Source organism: Lissotriton helveticus, chromosome 10 (assembly GCF_964261635.1).
Source record: "Lissotriton helveticus chromosome 10, aLisHel1.1, whole genome shotgun sequence".
Taxonomy (NCBI): domain Eukaryota; kingdom Metazoa; phylum Chordata; class Amphibia; order Caudata; family Salamandridae; genus Lissotriton; species Lissotriton helveticus.
Window position 1 is genome coordinate 148800702 of NC_136071.1, and position 20818 is coordinate 148821519.

Below are 20818 nucleotides of genomic sequence, written 5' to 3' on the forward strand. Positions count from 1 at the left end.
CTATAAAGCCAGGCTTAGCAGCCAGAAAATGCAAAACTATGTCTGACATAGTGGACATATTTAAGATCAAGCATAGTTTGTAAACTCTCCCCTGATCTAAGCAGGTGGGGTACCATGCAGCCCTCACAAGGAAAAGGGATGCTTCAATTTGGAACAAAATGCTATCTGACAAATAAGCTTTTGACAAGAAGAAGGAAGATTCCCTGGGTGAAGGGTCGGGACTCTTCAAAACCTTAAAAGGATCCAGATGGCGATATGATGGTGTTAGGAGAGGAGCTAAGAGATTTCCAGCAAGTGTGACTAATAGACATTGGCAAGTACATGAATTTCTTTTGAATTGCTGCAACTCTGCCCAGTTGCTAAATCCAGACGCCGCTTAGGATTTACTAGGGCTGCTGCTGTTCGATGGCAAAAAATAAGTAGTTCAGATTTGTTCCAGCTGGAAAGATCTCTCCGCTAAAGCAACTATCTCTGCAACTTTAATCCGCGAGTTCTGCTGCTAGGTCCTTTAGCTTATTTTGTTGTCTGTACACATCTAATTTGGCAACAGAGAAATTGCTCAAGTCTTCCATACAAGCTGTTATGCCATCGACAATGAAAAGTCTGTCAGCACGTCATCACCTAGAGAATACACCATCTTGCTTCTTCAATGGAAAAAGTAGAACTCACTGAATAAAATATTTTGCCAGTGGTGCATATGGCAAGAGGCATTCAAAGCAGGTATGCAGAGGGCGTTGGGGTTATAGCAGTTGTATCAGGTTGGCATAACTGAAAATCAGGTTAAACACCTGATGTGGGACCCAAATGGAACCTTCTTGTAGGACTGAATGCAAACCTTTTTTTATTTTAAAGAAAAAAAAGGAAACAGCATTTTTCAAAGATATTCACTGGCGTCCTCCTTGGTATACAGTATTTTATTCCACCTGAGAGAAATACCTCCACTGAGATGGTATGGCAGGACACTGACTGATGGATAAATAACTCGGGGACATGCACACATGCTGGCCGAGCCTTTGGAAACCCACTGGTAAAACCGGCAAACGCCTCCCAAAATATGACTGGGAACATGCAAGAATAATCTCGAGAAGTGTATGCGTGGTCACCGCGGCCAATATCATTCAATCCATCTTTAGCCGCCTTCAATGAAGATTGAGCCTCAATTGCATGCAATTTCCCAATGTCAAGGAGTCCTCACTCCCTCTTGGCATTGCCACTCTGTTCTGCATGATAAGCTAGAAACTCAAACAAGACAGCAGTGTAGTCGTTCCAAGGATGGTCGCACTGCACTTGCATAATAAATGCTTGTGCAGCTAAATACTTTGTTATATGAGGAATGTTAACATATGAGCACCTTTCATTATATTGTAGCCAATCGAGAAGCACAACTAATTTCAACTGAAAATCCGGATTCCATTTTCACTTTGACATCACAAGTTTACTATCCGCTGGCATAAATCCAGGAATTTATGGGGCTAGGGACAAGATATGGAGAGAAGAGCAATTGACGATGGTTAAAAGAGAAAATAATATATTTTAAACTTTGTTTCGAGATCCTGTCGGTTGTAGGGTGCACCTGTCTGGTTCAAAGGTCAAACTGCACGTTCCATACTCCCTTAAATCTCCTAAAAAGGGTCGCTTTCTGGCCAAAAACAAAGTATTTTGATGGGAAGGGAAGATGTTTCCTGAATTGTGATGTAAACCTGTTGCGCAATGAGGTCTAACTTGATATGAATTACTTTGAATTTTAAAGAAAGATAGAAATTGATTTTGACATTAATTGAAGGATCGTCGCCTAACAGGTTCTGCAGTGGGAGCTGTAAAATTACAAATCTGATGAAGGGAACTGGAGTTTGTTTGTTTTTTAAAGTAGGTTAATAAATCACTGTTTTCACTAAAAAAGTCATAGAGCACTGCTGTTTACTCTTACCAGTAGTCTATGATCATTTTACATGGTGGTCTGGGCCAAAGTCAAACTTTCAGGCAGACTGTGATGGAGTGCCGGTCAGATGCCGGGGCAGGTTGGTTTGAGTCAAGTTTATACCTTTGCAATTTCAAACTTTTCTAAATCTTTTCTTTGTTGACAAGGGTCATTGGCGGGAGGGGGTGGGGGGGAGGAACTGGGGGGCTCGACAGCACAAGGGAAAGGTCTGGCGGATCCTCGGTTCCTGATGGGAGTTCAAGGCTATCCACAAACCAGCCAAATGTTTCAGCTGGTGCAATCTTAAATCGTCTGCCCAAGGAGGCCTAAACGGCAATGATGTGTTGAGTAGCTGTAATATAATAGCCTCTGATTCTTTTCCAAAAAACATTATCTTTGAGCTCTAGGAACCAAAAGCTGCAGTTCTTCCAAGGGAAATAGTATACTTTAGCACCAACCATAGGTCCTGGCATTATAGGCACCTTGTGGAGGCTAGGACTCTATCTCCCAAAGTGCACTAGCGATGCACAGGGCAAATGTAGTTGTTACTGGTCAGCTCGGCTGTTGCATGTGCAAGGCTTCTTGAGCCTGCGTGTCCCTGGAGATTAACAGGATGATAGCCAATTAGCACTTGGAGCCACTCTCTGGTCCTTGGCTTAAGTGGGAGCTAGTCCATCCATTGGGGGCCTCTCGCCACGAAGCTAACAGCAGAAACAGCCGTTCTCCCTCAAGCCCCGTCTTTGCTTCAGCAGATGCAGTCCACATTGGCACAGACCTTTTTTCTGAGGTCCACAGTTTCAGCAGGTGTAGTTCTTCTGTTCTTTCAGAGACAATACTGGTCACTGTTGGAGAGTTTCATACAGCATTGTCAATTTGTGTGTAATTTATCTCATGGTCTAGCTGTTATTGCTACAAGTTCATTGATCTTTATTTGGAGTTTACCATCTATTGGAGAGGAAACTATTAAAGTTGCTGAAGTTGTGGTAGGAGAACATTCTTCACTACCAGAGAGAGAGAGAGCCCATAGGGGTTGGCTCCAGATGAGGACGTTTTCTAAATAGTCCATCTCCTTGCCATGTCTTTGAATTGACCAGACTACAAATATCAAATGAACTGAGTATAACATTTGAGTATTTTACTTGACGATATCGTTTGATCTGCACTTCCCTGTTGCTGCTACTCGCACATTTTTCAGTGCTTAAGCTTTAGAATCAATTATTCTGAGGAATGAATAAAGTTTTTTAACAGATGTGGCAGATACGTTGAAGAGATTTTGTGGGGTGGAAGTGCACAGGTTAATTCTAATTATAGACTATATCATAAAGAAGCCTATGAAGCTATTAGATGGTCAAGATCTCATTTCCCGAATTACAGTTTCCATTTAGAGTTTGTTCATCTTCTTCCATAAGAGAGGATCTGCTTCATTCTAGAGCATTACACAATTTTCAATCAAAATATAGTTTTGAATGTTAAATCCTAGAGATATGCCGCCCGTACAATTGATGAATTAAATGAATGGGTCACAAAAGACAGCATTCACAAGGGTGGAATTCATGATTTAGGCTCTGCCCCAAAAATTTAATCTTAGGAGATAATGCGGAGTATTTATTAATTGAAGGTATTGATGTAATTCCATATTTTTCACAACGTTCTGGTCCATTTAATGAAGAGTGTTCCTGAATCCTTGCATTATAGAGCGGACATGCTCAATGAAAGGACCTCCTTTTTGTGTAGAAATCAATCTAGATGAAAAAAAGATAACAAAACTGGAAGGTAATACAAGGCGAGTGGAGAAGCTAACTGTGGAAGGGCGGCCTTTGAAAATCACTGCTGAAGAACAAAAGCAGAATAAGCCAGGGCTTCATTGTTGTTAACTAATAACAAGGCAAGCCCAAGAAGCGTTCAGACTTTTTAGTGGTGTCTTGAAGCCTCTCTGATACATGAAAAGCTGGATTCATAACTCAGAGAAGGGCATTTTCCTCTTCTCAGAAGATACTCCCCTATTTTTCTATAACAGAAATGGGCTGTGATTGGAAAGACTGTCTGGTTGGTAAATCGACAAGTGGCCTTGCTTTAATTTTAAACATTTACTAAGCCTGAATTTTCGAAAAATGTATAATAATATCCTGGAGTTAAATCTTTGGTTGGTTAGGTACAGAGGGACAGAGTTCAGGCTGATTTTGTTATCTCTTTTGGTAGCAAATCTGGCTGCAATCAAATATATTTTCAAAATTATGACAACTATAAAACGAATGAGTATAAATGTTATATTAAAGGAGTTTTCAATGCTAAACGTTCAAATAGTACAGCTACGGTAGCTGGAGATCCTTTATCAGCATATTCCTGGGAAATACCTGAAATAGCTTCAGGTCCAATAACAGATGACTTGAGTTAAAATGGGTAACCAACTGTTGATTCAATTACTCGAACTAAGCCGTATAATCCTCAAAGGGTTGGAGACGGCCCAGTGTAAATTACAAGGAAAGGAGCTGTTGGAAAAACCAATAACAGATTTTAATAACTCATTCACGCTGTATTACTTAGGGTATATCCTGGCGATAATTTGTACTGAATAAAATGACCATAGCATATAACAATGTAATCTTTATGAAGTCGTTGAAAAACCTCATACTCTGCAAGGTGGACACCGTTATATTAAATTCACACAAAGGGTCATTGTTCACCAACAGAAATTACTAGAATGACAAATTAATTTAATCCATTAAATGAATAATTACTCTCGATTAAAAAAGCAGTGAAATGTGTTTTTATTAATTCATCATTAGTAATATGGGGGAAGGAACAACAAGCTGCTAAACTGCATGCTTACCATGGGATTTTCCATGCAATAAAGGGGATAATGATGAGCAGTTATTAATTTCCAAATAAATACATTAAGCAGTACATCTTTTTCAACTATAAGAGAGAAACCAATAAAAAGGGTAATAAAAGATCTAAATTTTTATAGAAAAAAGGCAGCCGTCTTTGTGGAAATCAGGGTGTTGTCTGTGAGGACTTGCCAGATCTGAGCCCACAGAACACGGAGGCACAATTGGAGTGCAGGCAGGTGCCTCAGAGTGCAAGGAACTAGGAAAATGCACGAGGCGAGGAGACTCAAAAGATACAAGATTATCAGGGCTGGAAGAAAAGCTCCCTCCCAAATCATTAGGATAACAGCCTGAATGTTTCAAATCTGCTGAGGAAGTGGGAAAGCCTTGAGGGAGACCGTGCCAGCACCGGAAAGGCAAAGAAGAAACATTGAAGGGGCTTGAGACATGTCTTGGGAAGGATGAACCCCGCACATCAAACAGCAGGGACATCATGAACTGCAGGTGGCCCAACATCAGTTGCCATAATCTTGTGTTCTGTTGCCAGTTGTCAAGATATCGGGATAGCGAGACTCCTAACTGGCGAAGATGTGCTACAACAATGAACATAACCTTTAAGAACACTCGAGGGGCAGATTTTAAAACAAGTGTTTAAACTGAATTGGAAGTGGGTGCAACCTACCACAAAACGAAAGTATCCTCCTGAGTGACAGCAGGTTTGGGCTATGTAAATACGTGTCCTCAAAGTTGAGGGACATAACTCAATTTTCCAGCTAACAGAACCGACACCAGTGAATGAGTTCTCAACTTCTTTCGGAGGAATGCATTAAAAAAGTGAAGGCCCAGAATGGAATTGAGACCATAGTCTTTCTTGGGAACAGAAAATAGTAATGGGAATGGTATCCCTGTCCTATCGCATTTTCCAGAATCAATTTCACAGCACCCTTGCCAAGAGACCTGCTTCATAATGACTGCATGGCCGCCCAGAAAAACAGATATTGGGATGAAAGTGGGAACATCTGGAAGGAAGGGCATAGCCTTGCTCAACAAATTGCAGGATTTCACGGTCTGTAGTGAGGGACTGTCAATGTGTCAAGTGATGGGACAATGTTCTCTCCACAGGCCACAAATCTACCTCAAGAGCATCTTTTTGCAGGGAGTGGCCGTCGTAGAAAAAGAGAAGGAAGGTTAACCTTACACCCCCCCCCTCCCTCCAGTAACCGCAGTTAAAGCAATTCCACCACCTTCCTCAACACATCAGCAAACAAAGCAATGTTCTCAGTTGGTGGTACCAAAAGACATTTCAAATTTACCTTGGGGAAGCCCCCAGGATACTGGTGGTTTGTAGGGCAAGATGGTTGCCACTTTTTACGGGGGATAGAAGACAGCCTGCTTCAGTGCTTTCATTGTTGCAGTACAGCCTATTTGGCTCAGACTCTAACCTTCCGGAGATGCAAATCAACCTACCAAGCCTGCTAAAATGTTTACTGTTAGGCAGTGGCCTGTAAGTACACTCCTCCTCTATCAACGGATGTAAGTACGTAAATCGTTATGTGCATGGTTACATAAAACCATTGCACAGTAAAACAGCCATGTTAAAATCTCTCTAAATTCATAAAACCATAATTTTACTCTACATGAGGCCATGATGTATGAAAACAGCAATACGCAAGTTGTCCATGCTAAACCTTCAGTCATGTGCCAAGGGTTGCTGTATACTTTGATTATGTGAACCGGCAGTAACCAAATTATCAACAGATGTGTCTTTATATCAAGTGTGAGCAGAATTGCCTCAGTCATTGAAAGTTTGATAAACTCCATAGCAAATCCAAAGTCTGTACTGTGCAAGGTGGCACCAGTGTTGGTGCCAATGGCAGGCGCCAGAAAGCAGACAGGAGATGCTAGCGGTGCATGGGGTGAGCTGTGCCAGGGATGGAACTGCCGGTGAAAGCCCATTTGGAGGCCCCTTGAGGGTATACAAGAGTGAGCCGAGGAGTGAAGGGAAGAAGGCCAGTGTTGTCTGGGTGAAGGCCTCAACCTGCACAACGTCAGAGCTAGGAGCTGGAAACTCCAGTAGTGGAGCAGGGGGCTCCAGGTCCAGTGCTGGCCCCGGGGCCCAAACCTAGCGACAAAGGAATTTCCCCAAAACCAGCTCTGAAGTCTAGTCGAGTAGGGCTAACGAGGCAGCTGACTAGATGAACTACCCACTGAACAGGAGCGACATGGGGGAAGTTGAAGAGTCCCTACAGTGATGTTTCTTGTGACTCTTCTTGGACTTTCCGTTCCCTGTGGAGGATGCCTGAATCAACGACTTACTTGTCAAAATGAAAGAGCCGATGATTCAGAAAAGGGGGTGGTGATGAACAGAGTGCCTTAATTAAGCAGACCACTCTTACCCAGTCCAAAGATCAGGGCTTGATCCATCACCGTTTTTTAGCTCACTGCACCATCCCAGCTCAGAACTTGGCTATATGAAAATGAGTCTGTTCCTGTCCCAGTGCATGATGGGAACAGGTCAGTTTGGTCTGCCCTGTTCCCATGATGCACTGGGCCAGGGACAGACTAATTTGCATATAGCCAGGTTCTGAGCTGGGATGGGGCAGTGAGCTAAATAACGGTGATGGATCAAGCCCTGATCTTTGGACTGGGTAAGAGTGGTCTGCTTAATTCAGACACTCTGTTCATCACCACCCCCTTTTCTGAATCGTTTTTGGCCACTATAGGTGTGGCAGGGTATACTCAGACATGAGTCCCTTGCTCACTGCTCCATCAGGATTCAAGCAAGCCGGGCCGACGAGGCTGAAATGCCAGAAACCGGTCCCCGGTAGCTGGTCTCCTTTCTGGTGAAGAATTGGCTTGGTAGTTTGGTCTGCCCTGTTCCCATGATGCACTGGGCCAGGGACAGACTAATTTGCATATAGCCAGGTTCTGAGCTGGGATGGGGCAGTGAGCTAAATAACGGTGATGGATCAAGCCCTGATCTTTGGACTGGGTAAGAGTGGTCTGCTTAATTCAGACACTCTGTTCATCACCACCCCCTTTTCTGAATCGTTTTTGGCCACTATAGGTGTGGCAGGGTATACTCAGACATGAGTCCCTAGCTCACTGCTCCATCAGGATTCAAGCAAGCCGGGCCGACGAGGCTGAAATGCCAGAAACAGGTCCCCGGTAGCTTGTCTCCTTTCTGGTGAAGAATTGGCTTGGTAGTTTGGTCTGCCCTGTTCCCATGATGCACTGGGCCAGGGACAGACTAATTTGCATATAGCCAGGTTCTGAGCTGGGGTGGGGCAGTGAGCTAAATAACATTGATGGATCAAGCCCTGATCTTTGGACTGGGTAAGAGTGGTCTGCTTAATTCAGACACTCTGTTCATCACCACCCCCTTTTCTGAATCGTTTTTGGCCACTATAGGTGTGGCAGGGTATACTCAGACATGAGTCCCTTGCTCACTGCTCCATCAGGATTCAAGCCAGCCGGGCCGACGAGGCTGAAATGCCAGAAACAGGTCCCCGGTAGCTTGTCTCCTTTCTGGTGAAGAATTGGCTTGGTAGTTTGGTCTGCCCTGTTCCCATGATGCACTGGGCCAGGGACAGACTAATTTGCATATAGCCAGGTTCTGAGCTGGGATGGGGCAGTGAGCTAAATAACGGTGATGGATCAAGCCCTGATCTTTGGACTGGGTAAGAGTGGTCTGCTTAATTCAGACACTCTGTTCATCACCACCCCCTTTTCTGAATCGTTTTTGGCCACTATAGGTGTGGCAGGGTATACTCAGACATGAGTCCCTTGCTCACTGCTCCATCAGGATTCAAGCAAGCCGGGCCGACGAGGCTGAAATGCCAGAAACCGGTCCCCGGTAGCTTGTCTCCTTTCTGGTGAAGAATTGGCTTGGTAGTTTGGTCTGCCCTGTTCCCATGATGCACTGGGCCAGGGACAGACTAATTTGCATATAGCCAGGTTCTGAGCTGGGGTGGGGCAGTGAGCTAAATAACGGTGATGGATCAAGCCCTGATCTTTGGACTGGGTAAGAGTGGTCTGCTTAATTCAGACACTCTGTTCATCACCACCCCCTTTTCTGAAAAGCAAAGAGCCAGCACATGGAGAGATGCCGTTAGTCAGAGCCATGATGGATTTGGCCTCCAGCCCCTTGGTGGCCGTAGCATGCATATGGTCACACTTCTTGAACTACTTTGAGTCCTGTTTGGGCTCCAGGCATCAGAGGCAGACGTTGTGTGGGTCTGAGAGCGATAAAGTGCTTTCATGGTACAGATTTGAGTAATACGCAATCAGACTGTACCTAGTTCAAAAAATGTGTGATTCCATTAGTTATGGGCAATACTGGCTTCCAAATAACCTTTGAATTTGCAGATTAATCAATTGAAGACATTTACATTTCTTTCAGAGATGAGGCTTCCTGGCGAGGATACGTGTTTCTCCTTCATGTTTCTGTCCCTCCACAGCACACGAAGACCCCCTTTTCTTTTCCTTTCAGTCCAAGCATCTTCTCAGCATTTGGAATAAACAATCTCGGGACTATTGTCCTTTAGCAAATAGTAGCAGAACTATTTTTTTATATTAAAAAAACGTATGGGCGCGTTCTTCCCAACAGATCCCGCCCACTTCGACCTCTGCCTGGAGGTGCAGTTTATCTATTTCAACTTTCCAGCTCCAGCCTGGTGCCTGAAGGAGATTCAAGAGTTTAGGAATCTCCAAGAAGAAGCAACTATCAGAAAAATACACATTCTACCCTTAACTATACTGGGGTTGATTGAGCAGGATGGTGTTATTTCCCAACTCTTAGAATCACCTCTCATATTCTGCCAGCAACTCAGTTCTCCATCTAAAACTAGATTAAAAAAGGAATTGGACAGCACAGTAAGATTTCCTGGGTATCACCAGAGAGTTGAGCTGGGCAATAAGTATACCGATAACGAGTACTCTGAGCTCAGCCAGATGTCCAGGCGGGTTCTTTTTCATCCCTCCTTTCTCCACTGGCACGGTTGCCTATGTTTCTCTTCCTTCCCTCACTTGCTACATGTAGGTGAAAGTCTGATAAAGAAAAGTAAGTCCAGGTCACCAAAAATTACCTCCAGTGCCCATCACTCCTAACCTCTGACACAAGCTAAGCACGTATTACAAGACAGAACACTGGCATGACAAATTAACAAGCATGTGCAATGCAATAGGTCTAGCATTTGAGAGAGTTTAAGCTATTGGCTTTGTAAATGACAATTCCTTTTATTCATCTGTTTAGAAAACTAACACATAAATAAAAGGCATTGTTATTTACAGTGCCAATATCTTAATCTCGACCTTGATGGGGTGATGGGAGGGGTAAGACGGTGTTGGGCACGGCACAGGAGATCCGGGAGTACTGAGTACTAGCCAATGGCAACCGCACGTCAATATGTGCAAAATTCACGACTACCCACTCCAGGTGTGTGGCCGCCATTGGCTAGTATTCTGATTTTTGTTCTTAAACGGCAGCTGCTACAGTAAAAGCGACCGCCGTGGCAAAGTAAAAAAGTAAATAAAGAAAGGAGCGTGACCGCTATTGTCAAAGCGGACCGCGCTGGCAAAGTAAATAAAAAGAAAGGAGCATGGTCGCTATAGTTAAAGTGGACTGTGATGCGCAAAAATTTAAATATCGATTAAAAGGTGCAAGCTGGTTTTGTAAATATGATGCGTCCGCATTACTAAAAAAATATAAAAGTGGGCGCCGTGCTGCATTACAGTAATGCATGATGTGGTTGGAATAGAAGAAATCATTCAAGAAAATAGTGCTCACAGACTAAATAAAGCATACAGAGTAACACCACAAGAAAAAAGGCCAGTCCTCATGGGAGGTTACAAATGTAGGCAAGGCGGTACTAAGAGGAGACTACTAAGCCTATTCATGAATCAAAAGTAACCATTTAGAAAGGACAGTAACAAGAGCCAATTGAGAAGGTGTTCAGTGCTTCAAATCCATACCTGAATACAGCATGCCTCGCAGAGCAGCGCATGCGCTGCCCAGGCTCGACCTAAAAAGGGATAACAAATGACATAGAACAAGCTTGTGCAATTGGGAATTTAGAAGAGAGGGGATACTCCCAAGTTCAGCTCTTTGACATAACTTGTGAAAATTCAGCAGTAGTGTAATCTCCAGTGAGCTACTTTGCAGCAGAGAAAAAACCAATGCTGTTGCTCCCGTCCTCATACTAACCTAAGAGAGTCCAACTCCTCCTTGGCAATGACGCTACCGTGTCCTGAAGTACCCTCTTGAGACTTGAGTAATTTTAATTCAGCTTCGAGCTGCAAGACAAAAAAGCAAAAGTGCAAATGAGCAAAGCAGACACGGACACCTACAGGGGAGTACACATGTACATGAGATCTACACACGAAAGAGACAGATAATTCAAGATTGGAGGGACACAGATTATACAGAGAGAAATACTTCTACAACAGGGGTGTTGCAAGTTAATTGGATCCATTTCAGTTTTTCATGGAGAGCATATACATTAAAGAAACTGAATTGATAATCTGTGGTACGCAGGGCTTTAAGTGGGCGTGCCCCTGCCAGAGCTGAGACAGGTCTCCAGCAGGTTCTCCATTTTTGCCCTCAACCTCAGGGTTAATTATTATGTTTTTTACTCTGCAGCAGTACATCAGCCTTCGATGTAACTTCAGAGATTCATTTTAGTTATTTCACAGTCTCATCATTTCAGAACTGAAGTTTCAGAACTGAAGCATTTTTTATATTATATACAACAAAGCCATAGTTGTTGCTTACTTATCTCATGCAACTAACAACCATTAACAAAAGCAATAGTCCTTGCTTGTAGTAGGTGTAATGTTACTGGTTGTATCATGTATCTGTATGCAATGACAAACAGCAAAATACCAGTTGGGCGGCATACTCTGCTTTGCACAGATTTTTAGTTTGTGTTTTTAAGCCATCCTTAATTTCATCGACTACGTCCTCTTGAAAGACAATCCCCCGTCCCCCAGGTATGTAATCCCACTTAAAGCCCTGGTGGTAAATTGCAAAATCTGGCATGACCCCCAATCTCCCCTCCCCAAAAACGCCCCTCGGACATGCACTAGATAGTGTACAATCTGAACCCAGATACACAACACTCATGAATGTAAATATAGAATGGTGGAGTCCAGGTCTTTAAGTGAAATGAAAAAAACTGGGAGGGGTCCTGTCAAAGGGACGTGGCCAATGTAACTAGGGGGCGTGGCTTAAAAACTCGTACCCTAAAAATCTGTGCTGTGCATACATAGTGTGTTGCACAACTGGTATTTTTCTGCTCGTCATTGCATCCAGATACATAATACAACAAGTAACACTACACCTACAACAACTCAGGACTGTAGGCTTTGTCAATGGTTGTTAGCTGCAGAAGATAAATAAGCAGCAACTATGGCTTCGTTGTATATAATATTAAAAATGCGTCAGTTCTGACATGATGAGACTGTGAATGAACTAGAACGAGTCTCTGAAGTTGCATCAAAGAGGATAGTATAGCTGCAGATGAGATATTTTTTTCCACCATGAGGGTAAGGGCAAAAATGGAGAGCCCGATAGGGACCCGTCTTAGCACCTGCTGGACCCGGCCCAGTTAAAACTCACGCAGTACGTGATCTGCAAGCGCACCTCCCGCACTACAGCCTTTCTGCTAATCACGAAGAGATCATCCTATTTCTATATGCCAATGACAGTGCAAAGCAAGGGAGTCTGCCTGGCATCAAGCACTGCGCATGCGCCGCTCATCAGCTCCAACTCCGTTGAAGTCGCAGAACGTTTGGCCCCGGTTCTTCGGCTTCCCATTAGAGCCCGGGCCTTCTCCGCAGACTCCCCGGATGCGTGGAAATGAGACTGTTCTACTTTTCGCCGACAGGATCAGTCAAAACCTCTGCTTTCATCTCTCAAACAAATGAGGTAGGGAAAAACAGGCTGTCAACTCACGGCCCGCGAGGGGACTTCATTCAGAGTCGTTACCCAGGGGCCCTCGCTGAGTTTGGAAACATTTCTAACCAATTTAAATACAAGAAACATAAAAACCCCTGGTATAAAATGCGATCGCTTCCAGTCGAGGCAGCACAATCTCTCGCACATTCACCTGGAGGTGGCGCCGAGGGGCTCGCGCGTCACCAGCAGAAAGATGCCGGAGGAGGCAGGTGAAGGACTGAGGATGCTGTGAACAGGAGGAGACAGCGCTGCTCTCAGAGGAGGCCTGCGAGCTCCCAGGCCCCACTGAGAGCAGGGAGAGATTGAGACGCCGCAATTTAAGGGGGCAGCGATTGAAGCATTCCACTTTAAAAGGTTAGAGGTCACATTTTGGACAGCGGCGGGTTGAGGCCACGAAAGATATACCACAAATTAACTTGGAAGCTGTGCGGTTGGGGTTTGATGTGTGCCTTGCAAGGTTCATGAATGATGACCCCCGACCATATATAGAAACCTGTGAGACTGAGGTTCCATTATGAGTCCCTGACCTGTGGGCGAGTGAGACGGAGGTTCCCTTATGAGTCCCTGTACATATATATGAACCTGTGGGCGAGTGAGACTGAGGTTCCCTTGGGAGCCCCTGTACATATATATGAACCTGTGGGCGAGTGAGACTGAGGTTCCCTTTTGAGCCCCTGCACTTATAGAAACCTGTGGGCGAGTGAGACTGAGGTTCCCTTTTGAGTCCCTGTACATATATATGAACCTGTGGGCGAGTGAGACTGAGGTTCCCTTTTGAGTCCCTGTACATATATATGAACCTGTTGGCGAGTGAGACTGAGGTTCCCTTGTGAGCCCCTGTACATATATATGAACCTGTTGGCGAGTGAGACTGAGGTTCCCTTGTGAGCCCCTGCACTTATAGAAACCTGTGGGCGAATGAGACTGAGGTTCCCTTTTGAGTCCCTGTACATATATATGAACCTGTGGGCGAGTGAGACTGAGGTTCCCTTTTGAGCCCCTGCACTTATAGAAACCTGTGGGCGAGTGAGACTGAGGTTCCCCTTTGAGTCCCTGTACATATATATGAACCTGTGGGCGAGTGAGACTGAGGTTCCCTTTTGAGTCCCTGTACATATATATGAACCTGTTGGCGAGTGAGACTGAGGTTCCCTTGTGAGCCCCTGTACATATATATGAACCTGTTGGCGAGTGAGACTGAGGTTCCCTTGTGAGCACCTGCACTTATAGAAACCTGTGGGCGAGTGAGACTGAGGTTCCCTTGTGAGCCCCTGTACATATATATGAACCTGTTGGCGAGTGAGACTGAGGTTCCCTTGTGAGCCCCTGCACTTATAGAAACCTGTGGGCGAGTGAGACTGAGGTTCCCTTTTGAGTCCCTGTACATATATATGAACCTGTGGGCGAGTGAGACTGAGGTTCCCTTTTGAGTCCCTGTACATATACATTAACCTGTGGGCGAGTGAGACTGAGGTTCCATTATGAGTCCCTGCACATATAGAAACCTGTGGGTGAGTGAGACTGAGGTTCCCTTTTGAGTCCCTGTACATATATATGAACCTGTGGGCGAGTGAGACGGAGGTTCCCTTATGAGTCCCGGACATGCACATATAGAAACCTGTGGGCGAGTGAGACTAAGGTTCCCTTATGAGTCCCTGTACATATATAGAAACCTGTGGGTGAGTGAGACTGAGGTTCCCTTTTGAGTCCCTGTACATATATATGAACCTGTGGGCGAGTGAGACGGAGGTTCCCTTATGAGTCCCGGACTTGCACATATAGAAACCTGTGGGCGAGTGAGACTAAGGTTCCCTTATGAGTCCCTGTACATATATAGAAACCGGTGGGTGAGTGACAATGAGGTTCCATTATGAGTCCCTGCACATATATAGAAACCTGCGGGCGAGTGAGACTGAGGTTCCCTTTGAGTCCCCGTACCTATATAGAAACCTGTGAGACTGAGCTTTCCTTATGAATCCCTTAACACATATAGAAACCTGTGGGTGAGTGAGACGGAGGTTCCATTACGAGTCCCTGTACATATATATTAACCTGTGGGCGAGTGAGACTGAGGTGCCATTATGAGTCAGTGTACATATATATTAACTTGTGGGCGAGTGAGACGGAGGTTCCCTTATGAGTCCCTGTACGTATATAGAAACCTGTGAGACTGAGCTTCCCTTATGAATCCCTTAACACATATAGAAACCTGTGGGTGAGTGAGACGGAGGTTCCATTACGAGTCCCTGTACATATATAGAAACCGGTGGGTGAGTGACAATGAGGTTCCATTATGAGTCCCTGCACATATATAGAAACCTGCGGGCGAGTGAGACTGAGGTTCCCTTTGAGTCCCCGTACCTATATAGAAACCTGTGAGACTGAGCTTTCCTTATGAATCCCTTAACACATATAGAAACCTGTGGGTGAGTGAGACGGAGGTTCCATTACGAGTCCCTGTACATATATATTAACCTGTGGGCGAGTGAGACTGAGGTGCCATTATGAGTCAGTGTACATATATATTAACTTGTGGGCGAGTGAGACGGAGGTTCCCTTATGAGTCCCTGTACGTATATAGAAACCTGTGAGACTGAGCTTCCCTTATGAGTCCCCAGACTTTTATAGAAACCTGTGGGTGAGTGAGACTGAGGTTCCCTTTGAGTCCCCGTACCTATATAGAAACCTGTGAGACTGAGCTTTCCTTATGAATCCCTTAACACATATAGAAACCTGTGGGTGAGTGAGACGGAGGTTCCATTACGAGTCCCTGTACATATATATTAACCTGTGGGCGAGTGAGACTGAGGTGCCATTATGAGTCAGTGTACATATATATTAACTTGTGGGCGAGTGAGACGGAGGTTCCCTTATGAGTCCCTGTACATATATAGGAACCTGTGAGACTGAGCTTCCCTTATGAGCCCCATAACCTGTGAGACTGAGCTTCCCTTATGAGCCCCATAACCTGTGAGACTGAGCTTCCCTTAGGAGTCCCCGTACACATATAGAAACCTGTGGGCGAGTGAGACTAAGGGTCCATGATGAGCCCCCGTCCAGTGGTGGCTCCTCCGTCGCCCCACTAGTTTTAAGAAGTATGACAACAGAATTATAAAATGATAATAACTTGTTATCATTTTGCAGGAGGGCGGGGCTGCTCTGCTGGCAGGGAGGGGAGGAGTGAGTTTCCCACTCCAAGTGCACATGAATGCATGGCAAACAGTCATGCACACTATGCATGTTCTCCATGCATTACAGCCTGCATGGAGAACATGCCCAGGCCCGAAGTTTCCCTCTGAGTGCTGAACTGCGGCGCTCAGACCAATCACAACGCTGCATTGCAGCATTGTGATTGGTCTGGGAAGCCTGGGTGCTTACCAATTGCAACGCTGCATTGCAGCATTGTGATTGGTCTGGGGAGCCTGGGTGTGCTTCCTGGTTGCTTTTCTGCCAAGTCCGACGACGGAGGAGAGATGGAGCAGAGACACAGGACGCGGAAATAATAACTTTTTTTTTTGCATTCCCCTCCCCCAGCCACACTCTGACCTGCCACCCCCGATCAGTGCCGGCCGCCACTGCCCCTTACATATATAGAAACCTGTGAGTGAGTGAGATTGAGGTTCCCTTATGCGCCCCCCCCCATATATATAGAAATCTGTGGGTGAGTGAGACTGAGGTTTACTTATGAGCCCCTGCCCATACATAGAACGCTGGGAGTTTGGGGTGTGGAATGAACCCCTTTGAGTATATAGACTCTGTAGCGTTGGGATGTGGTATAAATTCCAGGTACACAAGAAAGTGGTGATGTTGAGGTGTATAAGCAAGCCCCTGCAGATACAAAAGGATGGCAGCGTGTAGCTGAGCACCATATATACATTAGCTGTTAGGAAAGAATAGCTTTGAATTCCTGTATATACAAACAAAAGCTGATGGCTTGATGGGAGTCTTAAAAGATGTTGCACATCCAGCTGCAAGGTGCGAAACTGTAAGACGAGAGTTTCGAGCCCTTACATTAACACAAGAAAAAAGCTAGGTTAAGATATGAGTAAGCAGGAGATACCCCTTGCAGGACTTCCGGCTGCAGGTGAACTACGAAAGAAAGCAACACTGGCAAAAATGCTCTAACCAGCCCTGCTCCCTTCCTCTCCTCACTCCATCTCTCCCTTTCCATTCATCCATTCTGTTTCTCCGCCTCTCTCGAATCTCTGTCTCTCTCCATCCCTTTCTCCACCTAGTCCGATTTTTCTCCATCTTTCTCAAAGTCCCCGGTGGCAGCTGCAGTTAAACTCAGGAATCTTGGGAAAGTGGCAGAGGCCCTATAACAGTAGCAGCACTAGGCATTCAAAACCGACCTTGAATGGCTCCAGCCACATGGGCAATCCTCGATGGAATAAAAGGCCAGTCCGGCTCTGCCCTCAATCGACAGATGATGCAAGCGTAGACTGCATTAGTCCAGAAGTGGAGAAGTGTGGCTCACTGGTTAGAGGAGGCAGACCTGGAAGCAGAGGTCAGCCCGGGACCAGGGTTCAATTCCCGGCTCGGCGGGGTCTTGAGTCCTAAAATGTCCATGGACTTGACAATTCTCGCTCCGGTGCCTACTCGATTCACGGGTTCACACTCTGCGACTCTGGGCAATAGCTTGCTTAATCTCCACAACGGCCCCTCGCGGCGGGATGCCTGGCTTTCACCTTGCGGATACCCTGCCGGGGTTATCTCACAGGGGAATACCAGGACGGGTTCCCTAAGCAAGCGCTTAGAAACCGCTTGGTGATTTGCGCTATATAAATTCCTGTACATTTACATTTCGATCTCTGTGAGTCCACAGAATTATTTCCCTTGTGCAAGATAGAGCACTTCCAGGTGTGCCCTGAGATCTGCACTGTGAAAACTCATAAGGGGTATTACCAGCTGATGGGCAGTGGCACCTAAAAGGACTCGCAAAACTACGAGCTGATCATACTGGGGCATTCACATGACGAGGGGACGGGTTCACCTATCGGCTTATGACTAGAAAAAACTAAATCAACCGCTCTCTAAAAGGACCAGGCGCAATTATGGGTTCAAATGATTTTGACTACCTTGAGAAGACTAGTTCATGGAAACCAAGAGCCACCAGGAGACACAGCATCTAAAAACCAGCCTGGCTCACCTAGACCTCTGTAACTCTATGAAGATATGGGCAAGGAGCCAAAGCTCAACTCAAAAGAGATGTGCAGGATAGGTCTCAGTACGGTACAGCATCATTAACAGATGTACCAGCGATCCATGAGAACACTCTTCCTAAAGTTTAGGAAGGTTAACACCAATTTCAGTGTACATACATTAAATCTTTTTTAATTTTAAAACACCAAGTGTCCCAGGACTGGTGCAAGTTTTGGACTTTAAGGTACACATGTAGGCTAGTAGACTACTTCTTAGTGTGCACCAAAGCTCCCCAAAATGTATAATCACCTGGCACCAGCCCGAAAGGGGATTAGTTGGGTTACACCCTTGGGACGACAGGATGGGTAGTCCAATGGAGGATCCAAGACTCTGGAACCAGCTAAATGGTGACGGTGAAGAGCACCGATCTGCACTTTGGAGGGGTCCTCAGAGATTAGAAGCCCCTGAAACTGATAACAAAAAGAAAATATAGGAGGGTAATAAGGGACAAAGGGAAAAAAAATGTCAGGGACTGCACAACCGCAAGGTTCAGAGGCTGCTGTGGCCCAGTGGATGACAGACAATTACCTGCAGCTTAATGCAGGCAAGACGGAGGTGCTGCTCCTCGGAAAGAATACTAGTCAATGGAACCAGCACTGGTGGCCTTCATCACTGGGCACTATTCCATCCCCCAAATCCCTGGTCAAAAACGTAGGCATCTGGATGGACTCCTCACTTAAATTCCAGACCCATACAAAAAAAGTAGCAGCCACCTGTGTGGACCTGCTGAGGAGCCTCAATCCCATACTTGGCTTCTTCGACTCCAAGGTTCGCCAAGTGATTGTCCAAGCCACTATCCTCTCCCGGTTAGACTATGCCAATGTCTTACTTCTGGGCGCCAACAAAGCAGAGATAGCACACTTGCAACGCGTGCAGAACGCCGCGGCAAGAACCTTGGTCGGTCTTCCCCGCAGATGTTCAGCCAAAGCCACAATTCGAAAACTGCACTGGCTACCCATCCAATCTCGAATCCAGTTTAAAACTCTCATCATGATCTATAAAATCCTTAAAACTGGACGCCCAGAACTTCTTCGGCCACTCCTCACACCCTATGTACCACAGCGCAACTTGCGCTCTCTAGGCAAACACCTCCTGATGGTCCACCGTACAAAACTAGCCCGCACTGGTGGACGTTCTTTCAGGGTGCCAGGAGCCAAACTCTGGAACACCCTGCCTATGAACATCCGCTCACTGGAAAATCTGTCTGCCTTCCGGAAAGCCGTCAAAACCCACCTATTCCCCCTCCCCTTAGGCCTCCCAGCGGCCTTTCTTCTGCCCCCCCGTGGATCTTCCGTGGTTCCTTAGCGCCGGGACGCCTCTTTGCTGGGGCAGCTGTTACGCTCTATCAAATTATAACATAACATAACACAGCTGCACAGTGTGTCAAGAAACTTCCATCCTTATACACAGGTATTACATGGTTGTGCAGCTGCAGAATTGCTCTCATAATTCTAGATTTTCCTCTTATTATCTATCATTTGTTGCATAATTTGCAGATAACAAAAAAAATGTTTTCAGCACAAACGGCTGAAAAGTTACAAAAAACGTAGCGACACGTGTTGTCGTGCACAGGAAGACCCTTTGTAAAGGTTGAGTAGTGACCATTCAGTTGCTTATTGCTATATTTGGGTGTTAAATTGGTACTGATGTGCAACCAATGCCCAGACAGTATTAACAAGTGAAAAAATGACAAAATAATAAGGTCATACTATCACAACATGTGCTGCTTTACCCTGCATAATTTGGCCCTCCCCCAATGCACAATTTAAGTGGTCTGCTTATACAATAGGCCATCTTTTTTGGCAACCCTTAAGGAGGTTAAGAAATATATGGTCGAACAATAATATGCAATAAAACATATTATATATATATATATATATATATAGCATTAACATGCCTAATTCATTTGTAGTGATTTATTTGAGCCGGTGGTTCCCGTTACTCGGTATTGGCACTTAATTGTCAACACTGGTGCTTGTAACAGTCTCCACAATGTGGCACTGTTTGGGTAATTTAGAGATGACCACAACAGCAGTTAATTATTAATTCAATCTGCTTTAAAATTGACTGTTACCTGCCACCCAAGCCATACTTATAGTTTTGGGGGCCTAAAATATTCTTAATTGTCACACTAGGAGGAGTGTGATTGTTATTAATTGTGTTGTTACTATCCTTGGTAGCATGGCAGGGGCGGTGTGTGGTGCAAGCTTCAGTGGCCTCCTGACGAGAGCCCTGGCACTTGTGTTTTTTTTTTTTTTTTTACAAATTAAGCATTTTTCATTTGTAGTATTAAAATGTTAATTTGAAATAAAGTCTGCGTAAGATTAAGAAATGCACATCAGGCTTATGTCGTACACTTGACGGACCAGGGTTGGAGTGTGACTCTTGGAACTAAACATTGTAACTCAAGGGGATGGCTCAGCAAAAACAGCAGTACGCATGGCACAGACCTTACCATAAGATCTACAGCAGGACAGAGTGTTCCTACAATTCTTGGCACCACAGGCGTTGCTCTGTTTGGGAACAACCCACCCACCCAAGAACTCTGCAGTTTCAGGACCCTCCACCTTCAACTCAACCGTCAGCGTAAGCGAGGGTTCATTAGAAAGAACATTAAAGTTACCAAACTGTACACGAGGCGAAAGACTCCGTCAAAAAGCACACATACATGGCGATGTGTTACTTCAATTTTCTTATGCGACGAGGAAAGGAGGTTACAAAGAGCAAGCCGGGAGCATCAAGAGACATCACCCTTGTCACAGTGGCTGTGGAACCAGCATTGTACATCTTTATTTCGTGGTTCTCCATTAGAGCCGGCTGTCACGGTTCTTAAATATCGGATACAAATGAGATTAGACTGTACGTACCTTGGGGTATGGATGACCTTTTCGTCAACAGTAGGCCTTGTACAGA

At 45.2% G+C, this 20818-nt stretch overlaps 1 protein-coding gene across 2 annotated transcripts in view; it reads right to left on the minus strand.

Annotated features, from left to right (window-relative positions):
* The window catches only part of MAD1L1 (mitotic arrest deficient 1 like 1), a 2576418-nt gene that overhangs the window by 1120329 nt on the left and 1435271 nt on the right, over nt 1–20818 (minus strand). For both annotated transcript variants that reach the window (XM_078664968.1, XM_078664969.1), the window contains exon 14: nt 10952–11040. In XM_078664968.1, the coding sequence (XP_078521094.1) occupies nt 10952–11040 (89 nt within the window). The remainder of the gene's footprint in view (nt 1–10951; nt 11041–20818) is intronic.